Genomic DNA, 19,264 nt, shown 5'->3' with positions numbered 1-19,264 from the left:
ATGAAAACTCTTCATAGTGAGAACAGTGAGCATGAAAAACAACATCCAGGTTCACATGAGAGCTGGCAATCATTAGTCATTCAGTTGCTGAATATTGTGTGCAGAAATAGATGAACCAGTAACTGGACTTTGTCACGTTGCGTCTTGTTTTTGGGATTACTGATTACTCCTTTATTTTTTTTATGTTAATATGGTACTTGACCTTATTTTTAGACCAAAACGTGGAGCATTTCAAACACAGCTTGCCAAAATTTAATGCCTAACTGCCAGCTCATGCGTCCTTTACTATGTCACTTTCAGACACCTGTGTCCTTCCCTCGTCATGATGCAGGCAAGATGTCCTGTCTGTAAATCATCTCAATGAAACACATGTCCACAGTGTAATATGACTGCCTGGAGCGATTTTTATTTCTCATTTTCTTGAATCAGCTAAAAGGTTTTATACAGATCTTAAAGCTCCAAATGTCAGGCTTGCAGATTCTGGCTTTTCTCAGTGGCCTTGCTGGGTTTTGTGCCACTATTGGCGCAACAATGTCCAATGAATGGAGGGCCACCAGCCGGGCATCCTCAGTCATCACAGCGACCTGGGTGCTCCAGGGTCTGTGGAACAACTGCGCTGGAAATGCTATTGGCGCGGTGCACTGCAGACCACATCATACTATCCTGCAGCTAGAAGGTAAGCTAAGAGGCACTCACAGCAACCACAGAGAGTATCTGTATGTTCTCACATTACTGCATGATGCATTTGTCTCTGTTACCAACTTTAATGGTGACATACTGGGTAAATGACATAGAAAACACATCCAGTGTGTGAGCACAGCATGCAAGGTATTGTGGTGGTGCTTTAGGAAATGTTCCAACAACAATACCTTAGTTTTAAAAGCATGTATCTGCTACCAAAATTATTTCAAAAACTCAAACTTAGTAAAGTCAGTTCAGCGCATGTTTTGCGGATATGATCTCAGGTGCAGATTCATTCATACGTATTCTTTTATACGAGTTACCACTGTTGCAATTTGTTTCATACGACCCCGATTCCAAAACAGCTGAGACACTGTGTGCAACATAAACACGATGTGATAAATTCTTAATCCTTTTTGACATATACGTATGTATGTCTCAAATAAGTTGGGGCAAGAGCAACAAAAGAGAAATGAAGTTGTGGAATGCTCCAAAAACACCTGTTAACAGGTTAAAACCGCTCGTTTGCTAATGATTGCATTCTGTAATTGTTTATGTTTTGCACGACGTTCCAAACTTTTTTGGAACGTCGGGGTTACGTTTGGGGTTACGTAGTATTTGAAAATGCTTTTGAAAGCTGCTGGGAAGTAAAACGTCATGAAAAACATCATGTCATTTTAAGTGAGATGCTTTGCAAAGAAATTTCTACTTCAGCTTCGTCATGAAGTGTCTCTCATAGAGAACAGTGTTTTGTCAGTTTGTCAGTGAAAGAATCAGATCTGATTTTCATCTCAGATCTACATTTTCGAATAAAAACTCTTGTTCAGGTTACACCTGACAAAAATGACTTGTTGTCTTGACAAATTTTGTTTAAGATTTATGACAAAAATAGAATGATCTCTTCTCGTTGACAAAATAAGTAGAGAATAATTTCTGTTCCAGATGATGGCTCACGTGTAACTGTGGCAAATGTGTAATCCTTTGTTGGAAATGTCAAACTGAGGCTCTGAGTCACCGAAGCTTGTGCAGAGGCCAAGTAGGGAGGAGGTAAATAAAGACAAGTCGTAGGCAGTAATGGGTCAATGAGGGACAGAATAATAGTCAGATTTTCAAATTTTGTGAACCTTTTACCTTTTATGTACTGTTGCTGCATTATTTTCTTACTACTGAAGGGATTTTGGTCATCTCACATGTAATTTAGATATTATTGTATATGCACTTTTTTTCTAGTGTTACTGCTTTTATCCATTTGTTGACTAGTACCTAGTTCAATAGTTCATCATTATGTGTCTAGACCTCGATTTTGTCGGACACAAACTCACTAGTACTCATTACATAGTTTACTCTTCCGTTGTCACCACGGTGTTTCAAACAGAATGGGACGGCAGCTCATTTAACTTCTCTATCAATTCACGTATATGTTGCATTTATGTTGTTGTATGTATGTTGTTAGAGGAACACTTTTGTTAGAACAGTGGACTGCCTTGTGATTGTCAGCTCCATGCGACAGTGGCAGCAGTGCGACAGTGTGACAGAAGCAGTGTGTGCGGTACATCCACCAGATGGGGCTCTGATTCATATGATAAAAAGTTTAATGAATTGCTTGAATGTGATTTCCCTCATGTTTACATAACGTTTCCTAAATTAATGAACACATTTAATGTAATGGAATTTTTTTTTTTCCCTCAGGCTGAATGACATTCTGCTAATGAGCTATAAATCCTGCTGTAGGTCTATGAGGACCTTCGAGCACTCTTGTTATGTAATAATCATACTGTGGGTGGCAGTGCAAGGTGACAAGGTATATTCACTGTGCTGTATCACATCTCCCATGGCTGTTCTTTATCTGGCAGTTGAAATTGAAATGTATACAGAGAGTGTGAAAAAAATATCATGACCATGCATAAAATATACTTTTTGTGTTCTTCTGGTCAGCATTTTTTTGCTGAGGCTGTGAGAAAGGTGCTGGTTCACATCTCACATGTTCCACTTTGGAGGAAGTAATTTCTGTCGTGGATGGAGAAAACAACTGGAGCAACTTACAATTTGCCTTCGGCTCATTTTACGGCCGCACACTCTGTAAAAAAAAACTGTATGATGCACTTTTAGTTTCACCTATGACAGAGGAGGAATGGTTAAAACACTAACAACATTAACTTTTTACAGGTTAATACATTAATAATTTAACATGCTTCAGGTTGAATACTACGTGTTTGATGGGGCATTTTCTTTTGATTTAGTGAGGTGAGCTTTTTAAAAAGTTTTTTTTTTTTCATTGTGGTACTTTCATTTACTTACATGCCCATTGTAGTGTATATATGCGCACTCAAGCACATGCTCGCAGTCGCTTTAATTTTAAATGTCATTCCTGATGTCATCACAATTTCTAAATCCAGCACTTTCTGTCCCGTCATCTATGACTGTGAGTCACAGTGACGTGTACTGGGTGAGGGGTGGCCGACGCTAGAATAGACCACTGGCCACTTGTTGATGTTGAGGGTCAAACTCCTCCCTACTGAATATAACAGTCCACAACACATTAACTATCGATAACAGCCTATCCATTGAACTTCCTACTGCAGAGTCTGGCTACATTTTCAACAAGCCTCGCTAGCCAGGGAACCGTTAATCAATTTTTAGTCTCACCAGCTTAATTGGCCGTCACACAGCAGTGTGGAGGAGTCGTCTTTGTGGTATGAGCAGCATGTTTCAGGAGATCCTGGCCTTCGTTTTTGCCACTTCAGGCTGGGTGCTGGTGTCTTCCACGTTACCCACGGACTACTGGAAGGTTTCTTCACTTGATGGAACAGTCATCACCACAGCTACGTACTGGTCCAATCTGTGGAAGAGCTGTGTCACTGATTCAACTGGAGTCTCCAATTGCAAAGACTTTGCCTCAATGCTGGCATTGGATGGTCAGCTCTTTTTTCCCCTCTAATTGGATTTTCTGTCTTTGACTGTGCCTGTTTCTTCGCCCTTTTAATGGTTTTGATTGATCATGTTGAATTTATTTTCTGTTTTCTGTTCGTCTTTCAGTTAAGCAGCACATGTTAGCTCTTGAAAGGGCTGCTGTAATTGCCCTTTGTGCCTAGTTTTCAGTGTTTAGACTAGTGTTGATTCATCCAAGTGCCTTGTAAGTGTTTGATCTCAGCTCCTTCTCTGTTTAACTTTTGCTAGAAAATTCAAGTTGAAGCTCATTGCTACTCAGGACTAATAGATATCCAACAGCCTAATGCAAGTCTTCAAGGAACAACTCATTTACCTCCAAATGTGTCAATGTTTAGCCTTTGTTCTCAGAGCATGAAAGCTATAAAGGACATTTACTGGTAACCTCAGGCGGTTTCTCCCATGGCTGACTAGTTTCAGGAGTTAACTTGCAAGGTAAAGTTTGCCACAAAATCACATCTGAATGGGAAGTTCCATATGATGACGGTTACCATACGACCTCAAAGTGCCTGAAAACAATTACTCTTCGTTGTGACAAATTGCATTTCTTGCTTTATGTGTAAATTAGTCACAAGGTCAATGAGTCATTGACCTTGTAGTATGCAGACATCAGAGAACAGGGAATGCAGAACCACAGAATGGAGCCACACAAAGTAACGCTCTTTTGGCTGCATGTATTTAAACATCTATTTACTGTTTGCAGGCTACATCCAAGCATGCAGAGGACTAATGATCGCAGCCATCTGTCTGGGTTTTTTTGGTTCTATATTTGCCCTCATTGGAATGAAATGCACCAAAATTGGAGGAACTGACAAAAACAAAGCCAGGATTGCCTGCTTTGCTGGTGTAAATTTCATCCTTAGTGGTAAGTACAGGAGAACTGTCTAATATCTGTGTGATTATCTGTGTGATCTAATAATATTCTGTTTTTCTTGTTCTTCTCAGGCCTCTGCTCACTCTCAGGCTGTTCCCTCTATGCACATCAGATAACATCAGAGTTTTTTGACCCAATGTTTGTGGCACAGAAGTAAGAGCCCTGTGACTGTTTTAATGTAAATCAACTTATTTCAACCAAGATTCCAAAAAGTTGTGAAACAGAATGTGATAATTTGCTAATCCTTTTTGCGCACACACAAACACATACACACCTAATTCAACACTACAAAGACAATATATCTAATGTTTGACCTAATCAGTTTCACTGTTTTTTGTAAATATTTGCTTATTCTGAATTTGATTGCTGCAACACATTTCAAACAAGTTGGGACAGGTGCAACTAAAGATTGGGAAAGTTGTGGAATGCTCCAAAAACACCTGTTTGGAACATTCCACAGGTAAACTGGTTCATTGGTAATAGGTGATAGTATCATGATTGGGTATGAAATTGGCATCCTCGAATGGCTCAGTCATCCACAAGCAAGGATGGAGCAAGGTTCACCACTTTGTGAACACATGATTGTATAAAGGATTTTACTACATGGGCTGTGAACGCTCCATAAAACTGTTGGCGGTAAACAGTTAGTTTGCAACTGATTTACGTTTTACGCAGCATCTCGTCTTTTTTGGAATAGGGTTGTAAGAAACATGAACATTAAGTATTGGTCTCTGTCTGTAGGTATGAACTGGGAGCTGCTCTGTTTATTGGCTGGGGAGGTTCTGTCCTCTGTATCCTTGGAGGCAGCATGCTCTGCTTCTCCATCGTAGGTTCTTTCACCAAAAGGTTTGTATAAGTAACGCATACTATGTTCACATTATACAGAGGATACATGATGTAAATTAAAAACTGTCAATTGTGAATCAATGAATGAATCAATTTTGCTGAGTCACATAACTGTAGGTGTTTGATTTGTGAAGGTTAATCTGTGTTCTGTCTCTTTACAGCCACAGTCAGCCAAACTATATCTATAAAGGTGCTACCTCACATTCTCATGTCTCCTCCTACCCAAGAGGGCAGGCAAAGTCTGTAAACCAGTGGCCGCCTCCAGACTACAGCAACGCCTCCAGGACGCAGCACTTTGATAAGAATGCATATGTGTGAGGGATGTGACTATAAAACACTTTCAGTTGAAGCCATTGATGAGTCTTAAAAAGATATACTGTGTTCTAAGTCTTTCACTCAGCACACTATGTGAAACCTGGTGGTTCCCGTCCAACAGCAGCAGAATTTGCTGATACTGATCTGTGGCTCTCCAGGAAACAGGGACATACCTTATAATTCTGGACCCTGTAAATAGGTATTCTCGGTGGGTCCCTCCCCGTGTCCACGGCTATTCACTCAAGCATATTTGTGGGCGCTCCTCACGTGAGGGCCCTGCATGCTCTGTCCTTCCCATCGGTCCTACACTGCTGCCAGGAATTACATTTAAAGCATGTCTGTGTTTCTTCCAGGGGTATGAATTGAAAGTTGCATGACACAGTTTACTCTCTGATCTTGGGGAATTTATATTGTCTCTATTTGACAGTTATACACATTGCTGTTATGAATGTTAGGATTATGTATGTGTTATAATTAAACAGCAAAATCCAAAACATGTGGTCCTAATGAGTGAAAGTAATTTTTGCATAATTTTTGTTTTTTGTTTTTTTTTTAATTGTTGGTGTGAAATATTCTGTCAGACATTTCCTTTGCTGGTTGTATCTTTAACTGTAAGTAACCTGTACATGTTGTTAATCTGTAATGACAATATTTAAAACTGTGTCAAACACAGATTTTCTCATTTTCCATGACATAATCATTAACTATGATTTTGTAATGAGCAAACTTCCAGATGGTAAAAAGAAATGGGCTGCATCTCGTCGCTGTCTCTGTAAGTAGTGAAATGTGTGGCAGTTTTTAGAGTATTACTAAATAAAAGTGGATTTAAGCAGACTGTTTTGTGTTTGACTGTTTTGTCAGCAGGTTATGTCATATCCGCCCCTCGCTGATCGCAGCAGGTCTGAAGAGGACAGCAGTTTGTTCTATTGAGAAGATCAGTGGCAGTCAGTCTTTCACCTTATTTATACTTTATATTGTGATAGTGTGGTAACAAAAAAAAAAAAATGTTAACATAGTTTGCTGTTGCTACATACTAGTGGATGCAAAGGGGATGTAAAAGGTAGCTGGAGGCGGTGTAAATTTTCAAGTGGGTGGCACACTCTGGAAAGCTTACAGTAAACATCTGACATGATTGTGCAGAGCCCTCATCAACACTGATGGCACACAGCACAGGCACACTTCCGCTGACTGGACTTTTAGTGTGTTTTGTGCTTCTACCCAGAGGAGTGGACGCTACCTGGTTCGATTTAGTGATTTCAGAATGAGGAAACGTCTGATCCAAATATTTGGCTTCTTGATCACATCACTGGGATGGCTCTTTGTGCTGTGCACCATGGCCATGGACTATTGGAGGATCACCCAAATTGGAGGACAAGGAGGCTCCTTTATCATCAAAGTGGCCTGGTACTGGTCCAACCTGTGGAAGGACTGTTTCACTGATTCCACAGCTGTCACCAACTGTAGAGACTTCCCTGTGCTCTGGAGTGTGACCGGTAAGTGCTACAACATGTTGTATATGCCTCAGCAATGATGCTTCTAGTATTATCTCTGTTAGTCTTTCACTCTGAAGGAACAGAAAAACGTGCAGTCCTACAGTTCAACAGAAGAGCACTTCAGCTATGGAGTGTTCACAGTGACACTGAGTTTAAACCAGTGCTTAATGTAAGACTATGTGACTATATAACATAATCGTTGTCTTCAAGTGTTCACATTATTGTGTCTACTCCCTGTCATGAATATTTGGAAATCTGAAAATTCTCAAAAGAGATTTGATTTCATACTGACATTGGCATTGGCAAGTCCTGGAAACTTAACTTTTTCTGTTGAATATTTCCTCCCTTTCTTTTCTCGCCTGCCCTCTTTCTTTCTGTTTCTCACAGCTTTCATCCAGGGTGTACGCGGGTTGCTAATGTGCGGGTTAACTCTTGGATTCTTTGGTGTAGTACTTTGCTTTGTTGGAATGGAGTGCACTTATATTGGTGGAGCTGATAAAACCAAGGACAAACTGCTTCTTGCTGGAGCAGTGTTTCATTTTGCTGGAGGTGAGTACAGACCATACACGTGACTGTCTCTGTAAAAATGTTTTGCCCTCATTATTTCTTGGTATCAACGAAACCTCTGCACACAGGCGTGTCCAATATTTCTGGCTACTGCTTATACATCAACAGGATCGCCAGAACAACCTTTGCTGCCAATGTAGGACCAGGAGTCTTAAGGTACACTATGTCATGCCTTATAGTTTAAATTGTAGAGACAGCCACCTTAAAGCCCACAGTAAAATATTAACAATCTGATTCTTCTTACATTTTAACTCATTCCAGGTATGACCTTGGACCTCCCATATTCCTAGGATTGGTGGGATGTTTTTTAATCTTTTTAGGGGCTGTGTTTTACGGCGTGACCGTCTCTCGAGTAATCTGCCCAGAAAGGTATTAAAATTCATCCATCTTCACCCTTTTTCCTGTGACTGCTGAGTTTATACTATATTGTGAATTTTCTAAACTTTTTGGTCTTACAGTAAAGTAGTATACACCTATGGAGGACGCACATACATGGCCCCTCGCTCCAGAGGAAGAACGCTGTACACTGGATACTACAAACCCTCCAGGCAGTACGGGTCTTACATGGGCTCAGGACGATCCAGCAGCTCCAAGATCTCAAATATCTCTCAGACAACACCGACAAAAATTTCAGAAAGAGACGCTTTTGTGTAGTAGACCGAAGCCAAAACAGAACATATCATCTCTAAATCAGATTAACTAACAATCAGCATGCATCTCAGAATGTAGAAAGGATGAAAAACCCTTCCGCTTCCTCTTCAGTGGATCATATGTATAATTGTAATTTTTTGTTTTTATCCTCAGTATGAAATACACCATCTTGTGTTTACACATCATTTGTTAACTTTGTTTCGATTTAACCAAAGCATGTATTGCAATCGTGGAGTGTACATACAGACAATGACTACAATTAAGAAAAATAAATTATTACGCATAATAAAATGAACTTTGCACCTTTAATGTCTCTCTTCAATGAATATAGTGTATTCCAGTGATGGTTGAATTAAGAGCAACCAGACTTGGCAAGCTTAGCTGTTAACAAAATATAAGTTGTACAAAGCTTGAAAACGTGTTGCCTCTCATTCAAGGGCCACCTTCAGTTCTAACTGACTGGGAAGTCCAAGGTATTTAACCTCTGTGGGGTCCTTGTCCAGGTCATTGATACTACTTGGGTCATTAGTGCACCTGGCTATGTAACAGCAGTCATTAGAGTTGTTGGAGCAACCTGAGGCCAAGTGCAAATGACAGTCAGCGTTGTCACAGGAAGACAACTATGAATAGTTGTGTCACTGAGTCTCCTGGAAAAGGATGAAAGGACGGCATTGTAGGTGGGGTTTCGTGGTGTTGTACACCTCCTCTTCTGACGGTTTCTCTATTTTTACAAAAATAACCTCCTTCACTCCTCTTTCAAACCATCTGGCCTCCCTATCCAAAACATGTGCTTTGTTGTCCTCAAAAGAGCGTCCCCTATCTTTCAGGTGGAGGTCTTGAACTGAGGAGTTGGCCCCTCTGTGCTGAGCCATGCATTTGTTTAGTGGTTGTTTAGTTTCCCGGATATGCAAGTCTGTGCATTCATCACTGCATTGGATTGCATGCATTTAATTGCTTTTCTTGTGTCTGAGTATGCAGTCTTGCAGGTCAAACAGTTCTGTCTCAGTGGACTGCTGTTTGTTGAAAATCCTCTCGGATACACAGATAGTTTCTAAGAGACATGTATGGAATGATGATGTAGCTGCATTTGTTCTTCTTCACCACCCACAGCGCTGGTGTTCTTCCTGAATCTTGTGGCTGTTTTCACAAAGGTCCAGTTAAGGTATCCCTCAGATGTTTGTGTGACTTCTCTTGGGCCTGGGTTCTTGTTGGTACACTATCAGCTTGATGTTGGACAGCTCTGATTGACTTATGCTCTAGTGGCTAGTGAGAGTCGAAGTGTAGGTGCTGGTCAGTTTATTATTTCCATATTTGATTATAAGCAACATAAGCATGAAGGCTTAACCTCAGACTTTTGCTTAAAAAAAGTGTTTCTAAACATTTCTTTCTAGCATCAGAGAAATGTATTCTTAATGCACTATAAACTCAAAAAAGGGCCCTTAAGTGCCCAAAGTATCTAAGTGGCCGCAGTTGCAGTGACAATGTGTGCCGATAATAGATCTAAACGTAGGGTGAGTCATTCTGGAGAAAGATTGTTGATATTGGCTGAATTTGAAATTCAGAAAATATCTCCTCATGATCATAACTGTCCAGTCTATGTGAGCGCTGAAAAGGAATCTGTTTTTTGTACGCAGCCCTGGCTCTTTCAATCCAGTCACATATTCCAGCCAATCAGCGACAGGTGGTGTTTGTGTTCGAGCACAGGACAGACAGAAGGGGAGCGGAGACGGAGGGAGCGAGAGGGATGGTAAATCCAGCATGCTAATGTGTATTTGAATTGTGATGGAGAAATGGCAGCACTAACAATCTTTCTCCAGAATGACTCATCCCACCTTTAAAGGACCAGTGTGTAGGATTTAGGAGCAAACTATGAGCATAAATGGAATATAATATTTATAATTATGTCATCATTAGCATATGATCTCCAGAAAGTAAGACAGATAAGGGGCAACAATATACAGATATTAGATAAGGAGGCCAGATGGTTTGAACGGGAAGTGAAGAGGGCTACTTGTGGAAAAAAAGAGAAGTCCTGACTCAGCAGAGGAAGAGGTCTACAACACCTCTTATCCCACACCTACAATGCTGTCCTTTCATCCCTACCCAGGAGAGTTGCCAAGTAGTCACAGTTGACCTCATGTGACAACTCCAACAAGTGTTGTTTATACTTGGCCTCAGGTGACACTAACAACTCTAATGACAGCATTACACAGCCAAGGGAACTAAGGACGCCAGTGCTATCCATGACCATGATAACAATCCCTTGATAACAATCCCATACACAAATATGACTGTATTATTCTTCTATCAACATCATCATCATCATCACCAATGCGTAACTAAACAGTGCCATCATTTACAAATCCTGAACCATTCAACGATGTCACACCAACAACAAACACATGAACAATGTGACCCTCACAAAACAACCGAATCATGATTCAAAGTGAAAAAAGTGATGAAAAACCACCTTCAGCCTTTTGTGTGTGTGTGTGTGTGTATTCATGTTTGTGATTCTGATTACATGCAGCACCTGAGGAGGGGCATTCGTGAAAACAGCACTGGACAGGAGCTGTTGGGATTTTCATTTTCTCTGTCTAGAGGTTCAAGGCAATCATGAGTTACAGGACTGTGGTGATGTACATGGAGATCGACTGCTTTGTGGTCTGTGTATCTGGATGGATCCTGGTCTGTTCCACCATACCCACAGATAACTGGACTTGGTCTGAGGTAGACCGCACAGTCTCAACCGCTTGACTGCTCCTCCAACCAGAGGAAGGATTGTATATCTGATTCAACTGGAGTATCTTACTGCAAGGGGATTCATCAATGCTTGCACTGAACTAGAAATAAGAGGTATTTCAGCACAGAGCATAGTAATAATTAAAAAGAAGATACATCTGCATCTTATAAAGTGTGCTTAACATCGTTTTACTGTTCTTGGACAGGAGACACTCACATGTGCCGTGCTCTTATCATCATCTCCATTATCCTGTCGTTCTTTGGAGCAGTTATGGTCTTACTGGAAATGATGTACACTAAGACTGGGGGATGTCTGTGAAGATTCTTAGTCATCCTGGTCATGGTCATCCAAGGAGGATTGAATCTAGAGCATCTGGAGTTGCTAGGAGATGTTTCATCACTCATCCAAGGAGCTTCTTCAGTTCTAGCTGATTGGTGGGGAGTCTCAGATATTTTATCTATGTAGGGGGCAATTACCAAAATCCTAAGATTGCGGGATCAGAGGCTGCTCCTGCTAGAGTATCCATTGGTGGGGGGACCAATAAGTTAACTGAGGGTTATCTGAAAGAAGTTACATTGCAGTACACATTATGATTAATCTTAATATGTGCCTATTATTTCATGATGATGACTTTCTCCTATTATGGAAACAAAACTAGAGCAGAATTTCAAGACCATAACTACAAATTTCAGATATATACTTTTTTTAAGTGATAGATAAAATGTAAAACAAACTCAACCCTTATTTCATGCATCAACATTTACATCAGTTTACATTCACCTATCATTCTTGTTTTTTGCTTTTTTTTTTAGCCAGGTTTTACATATGCATAGGTGTCAATCATCCGGGGAGACTCCACCTTACTTGTTATTGGAGGCCTTATTTACAGTTTCTTTGCAGGACGGGAAGTGCACCACTCAAGGTAAAATGCAGCTAATGTATCATTGATTTTTTTTTTTTTTTTTCCATTGTTTACCCAGCATCCACCTACAGAAAAATATGACCATTCATATTTTCAGTCTAAACTACAGAACTCTAAAAGATTCCCTGATGCCTATAAATGTGTTTGACACTATTAAAGACCATTGACCACTGATGTTTAGGGCCAAACTCCTCCCTACACAATAAAACAGTCCTCAACACATTACCCATTAATCAGAACCTATCCATTGGACTTACTAGTGCAGAGTCTGGCTGCATTTTCAACGAGCCTTACTATCACAGGAACCATGTGTATGAAACGCATGTTTCAGGAGATCTTAGCTTTCATTTTCACCACCTCAGGCTGGATTCTTGTGTCCTCCACATTACCAACAGACTATTGGAAAGTGGCTTCACTTGATGGAACAATCATTCTCGCTTCAGCTCTCTATTCGGCCAATCTGTGGAAGATATGTGTCACTGATTCAACTGGAGTCTCTGACTGCAAAGACTTTCCCTCAATGCTGGCATTGGATGGTCAGCTCTTTCTTCCCCTCTAACTAGATGATTGGATTTTCTGCCTTTGTGACTGTTTCTTCGCCCTTTTTATGGTTTTAACTGATCATGTTGAATTTATTTTCTTCTTGTCTTTCAGTTAAGCAGTACATGTTAATTCTTGAAAGGACAGTTCTAATTGTTCTTTTCTCCTACTTTTCCATGTTTAGACTAGTGTTGATTTTCCAAGTGCCTTATTAGTGTTAAATCTCAGCTCCTTTTCTTTCTAACTTTTGCTAGAAAATTCAAAGTTGAAACTCACTCAAGAATGAGATATATCCTAAAGCAGGTCTTCAAGGAACAACTCATTTACCTTCAAATATGTCAATGTTTAGCCTTTGTTCTCAGAGCTTGAAAGCTACAAAGGACATTTACTGGTAACCTCAGGCGGTTTCTCTCACGGCTGACTAGTTTCAGGGGTTAACTTGCAAGGTAATATTTGCCACAAAATCACATCTGAATGGGAAGTTTCATATCAAGATGCCACAAGTTACCACACTCCCCCAGAGTGCCTGAAAACAATTAGGTTTACTTGTGACAAATTGTATTTCTTGCTTTATGTGTAAATTGGTCACAAGGTCAATGAGTCATTGACCTTGTAGTATGGAGACATCAGAGAACAGGGAATGCAGAACCACAGAATGGAGCCACACAAAGTAACGCTCTTTTGGCTGCATGTATTTAAACATCTATTTACTGTTTGCAGGCTACATCCAAGCATGCAGAGGACTAATGATCGCAGCCATCTGTCTGGGTTTTTTTGGTTCTACATTTGCCCTCATTGGAATGAAATGCACCAAAATTGGAGGAACTGGCAAAAACAAAGCCAGGATTGCCTGCTTTGCTGGTGTAAATTTCATCATTAGTGGTAAGTACAGGAGAACTGTCTAATATCTGTGTAATTATCTGTGTGATCTAATTAGATCCTGTTTTTCTTGTTCTCAGGCCTCTGCTCACTCTCAGGCTGTTCCCTCTATGCACATCAGATAACATCAGAGTTCTTTGACCCAACGTTTGTGGCACTTAAGTAAGAACCCTGTGACTGTTTTAATGTAACTCAACCTATTAAGAAATATGACAACTAAGTATTAGTCTCTGTCTGTAGATATGAACTGGGAGTTGCTCTCTTTATTGGCTGGGGAGGTTCTGTCCTCTGTATCCTCGGAGGCAGCATGCTCTGCTTCTCCATCACAGGTTCTTTTACCAAAAGGTTTGTATGGGTAACACACACTATGTTCACATCTTAGAGAAGATATATGTTGTAAATGATCAACTGTATGAATCCATTTTGGTGAGTCACATACTATAGGTGTTTGATTTGTAAAGGTTAATCTGTGTTCTGTCTCTTTACAGCCACAGTCAGCTATATCTATAAAGGTGCTGCCTCACATGTCCCCTCACAGGCAAAGTCTGTAAACCAGAGGCCACCTCCAGACAACAGCAACTCCTCCAGGATGCAGCATCTTGACAAGAATGCATACGTGTGAGAAGCAGAATTTTCTGATATTGATTTGTGGCTCACCAGGAATTAAGTTTAAAATATTTGCATGTTTCTCTCAGGGGTATGAAACTAAAGTGGTATGACACAGTTTACTTGTTGATTTTAGGGAATTTATATTTCCTATACTTGAAAGGTCTACATATTACTGTGCACTGTGTACACTGTTGAATGTTAAGATTATGTATGTATTAAATCAAAAACATTGGCCAAAACTGGCTAATCTAATTTTTGCATCACTTTCTATTTTTTAGATGTCAGTGTGCAATAATTTGTAAGACATTTCCATTGATGGTTGTAACCTGTAAATGTTGTTAATCTGTAAAGACAATGTTTAAAACTGTGGCAAACACAGATTCTCTTGTTTTCCGTGACATAATCATTAACTATGATTTTGTAATAAGAAAACTTCAAGCAGGTCCAAAAAAGGGGCTGCATCTTGTCATTGTCTCTGTAAGCAGTGAAATGTGTGGCTCTGTTTTTTAATAAAAGACTACAAATAAAAGTTTTAGCTGAAGTTTTTGGTTTTGCATATTTAGTCACCAGATTGTGGCAAATCTGCTCCTCATCAATCGCAACAAGTCTGAAGAGGACAGCACTTTGGTCTCTTGAGAAAATCAGTGACAGTCAGTCATTTTTATTGATACTGTGTGGTAGGAAAAAAAATGTTAAGATGGTTACAAGCCAGGGCTTTTTTTTCCCTGTAAATACAAATTAAATGTTTTGTTGCTCGCAGATGCAAAAAGATGTAAACACGAAAAGGTAGCTACAGGTGGTAGGTGGTCTGAATTATCTCAAGTTGGTGGCACACTCTGGAAAGCTTATAGTAAACATCTCACACACTTGTGGAGGGCCCTCATCAACACTAACGGCACACAGCACAAACACACTGCTGCTGAGTCGACATTTAGTGTGTTTTGTGCCTTTTTTGCTTTTTTGGCTTTTTTACGCTTGAGTGAACGATACCGTTTGGTTTCTAACCAAAGTTTATATTGGTCATTAAAGAGTCATGAAATATTAAATGTACACTTGTCCAGCATCATGGAAACATATCAGACTTGAACTCTATTCAAACATCATTTCAGCTCGCTGGCATACACACAGAGAAAATTAAGAAAATTACATGATAGTAAACATAATGTCACGCTTCAATGCATTGTAGACCTGACAAACTGCTTCTTGCATGTGTTTGTCTCTTTAAATGACAGTAATATTTTGCCCTTATTTCCTGGTATTTTCCTGGTAGGTCCTGGTCCAACAAAACCTCTGCACACAGGCGTGTCCAGTATTTCTGGCTACTGCTTTTACATCAACATCAGTATTGCCAGAACAACATCCATAATTTCCAAAAACAATTTGAAATATGGACTTGTCAGACCACAGCACACATTTGTACTTTGCACGAAAGAGGTTGGCTGCATTTCTAGATCTTGTTGATATAAGGCTCTCACTTTGCATGGTAGACTCTTAACATGCATTTGTAGATGCAGTGACAAACTGTATTTACTGACAATGGGTTTCCAAAGTGTTCCCAAGCCGATGGAAATAACTTTCGAACCTAAACTGTCTGACATCAATACTTCCTCCCAAAAGTGGCAACTAAATGTAGTGAAAACTGAGCTGGTCTATTGAGTATGACCCAATAAACAGAAGTTATTTTACTCTTTTTTGGGGATGTGCCCAAGGGGGCAGCAGTCTCTCTCTCCTGACAGAATGGGTTGCGTACATAGTATTCTCAGTCTGTAAAGGATGTGCCCAACTCTAATAACTTTCCACCTGATGAATTTAAACTCTTTTCTGCACAATCAGACTTGACTGAATTAAAACTGTTCCAGAAAAGGATCATAGATGAAAGATTTTCTATTTTTTCTTGCAAAACACATACTCAATAGGCTCAATAAGAGAATAATTAGTGTTGAAATATGATACTCTTCTATGAAGCGTGGCAAGGGGCCCCTTTCCACATGCTTTTAAAAATGGATTGGCATTGCATGTGGTGTCCATAATGTCTTTGATAACAGCCTGATTGACAGCGGCATCATTTCTATATAGAATCTTCTCAACAGCTTGTGATATATTTAGATTCTGAAAATATTAGGATTTCTGTGGTATTGTTGTCAGTTTTAATGAACTTGGACTAGGGTAAAGCTTCATGATGTGGTCCTAAATCCTACAACAGATTAGATATGACCTAATCTCTCATGTCTAGTGGTACCCATTGTGATCAGCTCAACATGAGCACTGATAATTCTGCTTTGAGCTCAAGAGCAAGATATTTTTCCGACAAAATTTGTCAAATTTATATTGAAAAAATAAAAATAAATATGTTAATTTAACCAAGGTATGTATTGGAATGGAATATCTACGTATTCATATACAGCTAAAAAAAACTTTATACCTATAATGAGTATTGTTTCTCGCCAATTATTATCTTCAGTGAATATATTGCATTAATCATCCATAATACTCACAGCAGTCCATGTCATTTTGTGCCAGTATACCTTCATTTCATACCTTTTACACAGTTATGAGTGTCAGTCTTCTATCAACATCATGAATGCGTAGCAAAATAACGCCATCATTTATACTGACATTTATTTTTCCACTCAAAGATGTGATTAAGTTTTTCCTAATTTCATGTGGCGTCACCTCCTTGTGTGGTGAAAAACAAATGGCGCATAAAACTGAACCCATGCTGGTACACTTTGCGTCTCACACCAACAACAAACACATCACCAAGGTGACCTTCACAAAACGCAATCACAGTTCAAGGCAAAACATGTGATGATGTACACAAACCACGTTTGGCTGCGTGTGTTTCCATTTGCATCCAGCACCTGAATAGTGACTTTCGGGAAGACAGCGCAGGACAGGAGCTGTAGTGCCATTGTTTGGATTTTCATTTTCTCTGTCTAGAGGTTCAAGGCAATCATGAGTTACAGGACTGTGGTGATGTACATGGAGATCGGCTGCTTTGTGGTCTGTGTATCTGGATGGATCCTGGTCTGTTCCACCATGCCCACAGAGATCTGGACTTGGTCTGAGGTAGACAGCATAGTCTTAACCACTTCAAACTACTTCTCAAACCTGTGGAAGGATTGTATATCTGATTCAACTGGAGTATCTGACTGCAAGGGGATTCCATCAATGCTTGCACTGAACTGTAAGTAAAATGTATTTCAGCACAGAGCGCGGTAATAATTGAAAACAAGAACTTAGTCTTTTTAACTGTGTCTTAACATTGTCTCGCTGTTCTTGGACAGGGGACATTCACATGTGCCGTGCTCTGATCATCATCTCCATTATCCTGTCCTTCTTTGGATCAGTTCTGGTCTTAGTGGGAATGAAGTGCACTAAGATCGGGGGAACAGAGATTTCTAATGCAAGGGTAACCTTTGCCGGGGGGATGAACTACCTTATTGGAGGCAAGACTTGACACTGACAGTCATTTGAAAGAAGTCCCATTGCAACAATACACATCTTAAAATTAATGTGTACCTATTATTTCAGGGATGTGTTCTATGGTTGCTTTCTCCTATTATGGAAACAAAATTAGAGCAGAATTTCAGGACCCTAACTTCAGAGCTCAGAAGTATGTACAATTTTTAAGTGACATCGATAAAATGTACAACAAAGTCACCTTATTTCATGCATCAGTATTTATTTGATGATTTTAGGAAGTAAGAACTGTACCTTTGTTGTGTTTATTGCCAGGTTTGAAATAGGTGTTGGTGTCTTCATTGGCTGGGGAGGCTCCACCTTACTTGTTGTTGGAGGCCTTATTATCAGTATCTTTGCAGGGAGGGAAGGGTGCCACTCGAGGTAATATACTGCTCCTGTATCATTGATTTTTTTTTCTTCTAACATTTCTATCATTTAATTCCAGCTACAGAAAACAATAACCATTAATTTCCTGAATCTAAACCTTACAGCTCAAAAAGATTCCCTGCTTACCAGTTCCCTGCCGCCTACACAGTTGTTCCAACGAAGAAGAGCATTTCGTCTTCGTCTAGCACAGGGATCAGTGAGAGCAGGCAATCAAGGACCACCAGTGGCAGCAGAGTCAGCAGCATCTCTGGGACCACCACTAGCACCAAGACGTCAGCTATAAATGAATATGTGTGACCTCTTTTCAGCAGTGGAAAATATTTTTGTGTTTCTGTATGTTTTGACTTATCATAGCAGGAAAAGCATGGATGTGGCTAACGACGCTAACAGTGGCTATGGTCTGTTCAAGTGTAGCGGTGAGCCATGACAGTGTGACAGTTAGTAAACATGCACAATACCCTGAAACTGAAGCAAAATGGAATTGGAATGAATGTTCAACAAGGCACACCGGTGGACTCACAATGAATGCCTGCTTTGCTGATAGATATTAAAAGACATCATAGTAAGGAGGATATCGTAAAATAATTCAATTCACTTAGAAGGACACAAAACTTGTGTTTATGAATTATGTAGAGCTTTTGTTGTTGCAGGCATTAATCATTTTTTTGAACATTCGTTTATCTGAACAAACTTTGATGTATCATGTTGTTGCTCTGACCTGAAGCACAAATTATTGATCCATATGTAGAAATGTAACTTTTTATACATGAGCACACAATTTGCCACTGTCAGGCGCTGTCAGATGCTTTTGAAATTTGCAATAAAACAAAATATTTATATTGATTCAGAACTGAAAGAATGGATGGGTGAGTTTCTCACACCACAGTCATGAGACGAGTGAATGGAGGGATGTTCATGAGATTCACTGCTATCCTCCTTAACTGTACCAAGTCTTACAAGACACATTCACAGTCTTATGAAATGGTTTCCAAATTTTATAAGCTTCTAACAAAGTCTCATTAAACCACAGAGCCTCATTTGTCCCGAGGAGGAAGAATATTGACTTAAAGTCTACAGAAAACAGCATGAATTAATATAGGCGACATGAATTTAAAGATTAAATATTGTTCTTATACTCTACAGCCTCAATCTAATGAGCCAAGTTGCAGCCCAATCTGCAAAATGTGTGTAAATGAGAAATCGATTATCATGTCAGATGTCAACTTCTTCTGTCAACTTGTATGGTGGTCGACATTCATAAGTGTTGCATTACTGCCATCTGCTGGACTGTAACAGCTTCATAGTGAAAACTGTCCACAGCGTCCACCCAAACTGATTCCATTCAG

At 39.8% G+C, this 19,264-nt stretch overlaps 3 protein-coding genes and 1 pseudogene across 3 annotated transcripts; all 4 read left to right on the top strand.

Annotated features, from left to right (window-relative positions):
* Positions 1-462: 462 nt before the first annotated feature.
* Positions 463-5,665, top strand: LOC143330364 (claudin-10-like). The gene is made up of 6 exons (XM_076746887.1): positions 463-636; positions 3,395-3,596; positions 4,331-4,492; positions 4,573-4,654; positions 5,243-5,347; positions 5,509-5,665. Exons 1-6 carry the CDS (start codon positions 463-465, stop codon positions 5,663-5,665), a joined length of 882 nt encoding a protein of 293 aa, XP_076603002.1.
* Positions 5,666-6,843: 1,178 nt separating this feature from the next.
* Positions 6,844-8,668, top strand: LOC143330365 (claudin-10-like). Its single transcript, XM_076746888.1, has 5 exons — positions 6,844-7,155; positions 7,543-7,704; positions 7,791-7,878; positions 7,984-8,091; positions 8,181-8,668. The coding sequence occupies exons 1-5, from the start codon at positions 6,924-6,926 to the stop codon at positions 8,374-8,376; spliced, it is 786 nt and encodes a 261-aa protein (XP_076603003.1). The 5' UTR covers positions 6,844-6,923; the 3' UTR covers positions 8,377-8,668.
* Positions 8,669-12,351: 3,683 nt separating this feature from the next.
* Positions 12,352-14,079, top strand: LOC143330367 (claudin-10-like; annotated as a pseudogene).
* Positions 14,080-16,991: 2,912 nt separating this feature from the next.
* On the top strand, positions 16,992-18,706 carry LOC143330368 (claudin-10-like). The gene is made up of 5 exons (XM_076746889.1): positions 16,992-17,253; positions 17,354-17,515; positions 17,601-17,682; positions 17,805-17,912; positions 18,023-18,706. Exons 1-5 carry the CDS (start codon positions 17,022-17,024, stop codon positions 18,213-18,215), a joined length of 777 nt encoding a protein of 258 aa, XP_076603004.1. The 5' UTR covers positions 16,992-17,021; the 3' UTR covers positions 18,216-18,706.
* The last annotated feature ends 558 nt before the right edge of the window (positions 18,707-19,264 follow it).

Source organism: Chaetodon auriga, chromosome 13 (assembly GCF_051107435.1).
Source record: "Chaetodon auriga isolate fChaAug3 chromosome 13, fChaAug3.hap1, whole genome shotgun sequence".
NCBI classification, from domain to species: domain Eukaryota; kingdom Metazoa; phylum Chordata; class Actinopteri; order Chaetodontiformes; family Chaetodontidae; genus Chaetodon; species Chaetodon auriga.
This window is presented reverse-complemented; position numbering and strand designations above follow the sequence as displayed.

Bases quoted from the DNA above. Each gene is read 5' to 3' on its own strand.
- LOC143330368 (XM_076746889.1), top strand. From the start codon at position 17,022: ATGAGTTACAGGACTGTGGTGATGTACATGGAGATCGGCTGCTTTGTG. The intron at 17,516-17,600 runs GCAAGACTTGAC...CTATTATTTCAG, and splicing joins GATGAACTACCTTATTGGAG to GGATGTGTTCTATGGTTGCT. The intron at 17,913-18,022 runs GTAATATACTGC...TAAACCTTACAG, and splicing joins AGGGAAGGGTGCCACTCGAG to CTCAAAAAGATTCCCTGCTT.
- LOC143330365 (XM_076746888.1), top strand. From the start codon at position 6,924: ATGAGGAAACGTCTGATCCAAATATTTGGCTTCTTGATCACATCACTG. The intron at 7,705-7,790 runs GTGAGTACAGAC...CTCTGCACACAG, and splicing joins AGTGTTTCATTTTGCTGGAG to GCGTGTCCAATATTTCTGGC. The intron at 7,879-7,983 runs GTACACTATGTC...AACTCATTCCAG, and splicing joins GTAGGACCAGGAGTCTTAAG to GTATGACCTTGGACCTCCCA.
- LOC143330364 (XM_076746887.1), top strand. From the start codon at position 463: ATGTCAGGCTTGCAGATTCTGGCTTTTCTCAGTGGCCTTGCTGGGTTT. The intron at 637-3,394 runs GTGCACTGCAGA...AGCATGTTTCAG, and splicing joins CTGGAAATGCTATTGGCGCG to GAGATCCTGGCCTTCGTTTT. The intron at 3,597-4,330 runs GTCAGCTCTTTT...TACTGTTTGCAG, and splicing joins CTCAATGCTGGCATTGGATG to GCTACATCCAAGCATGCAGA.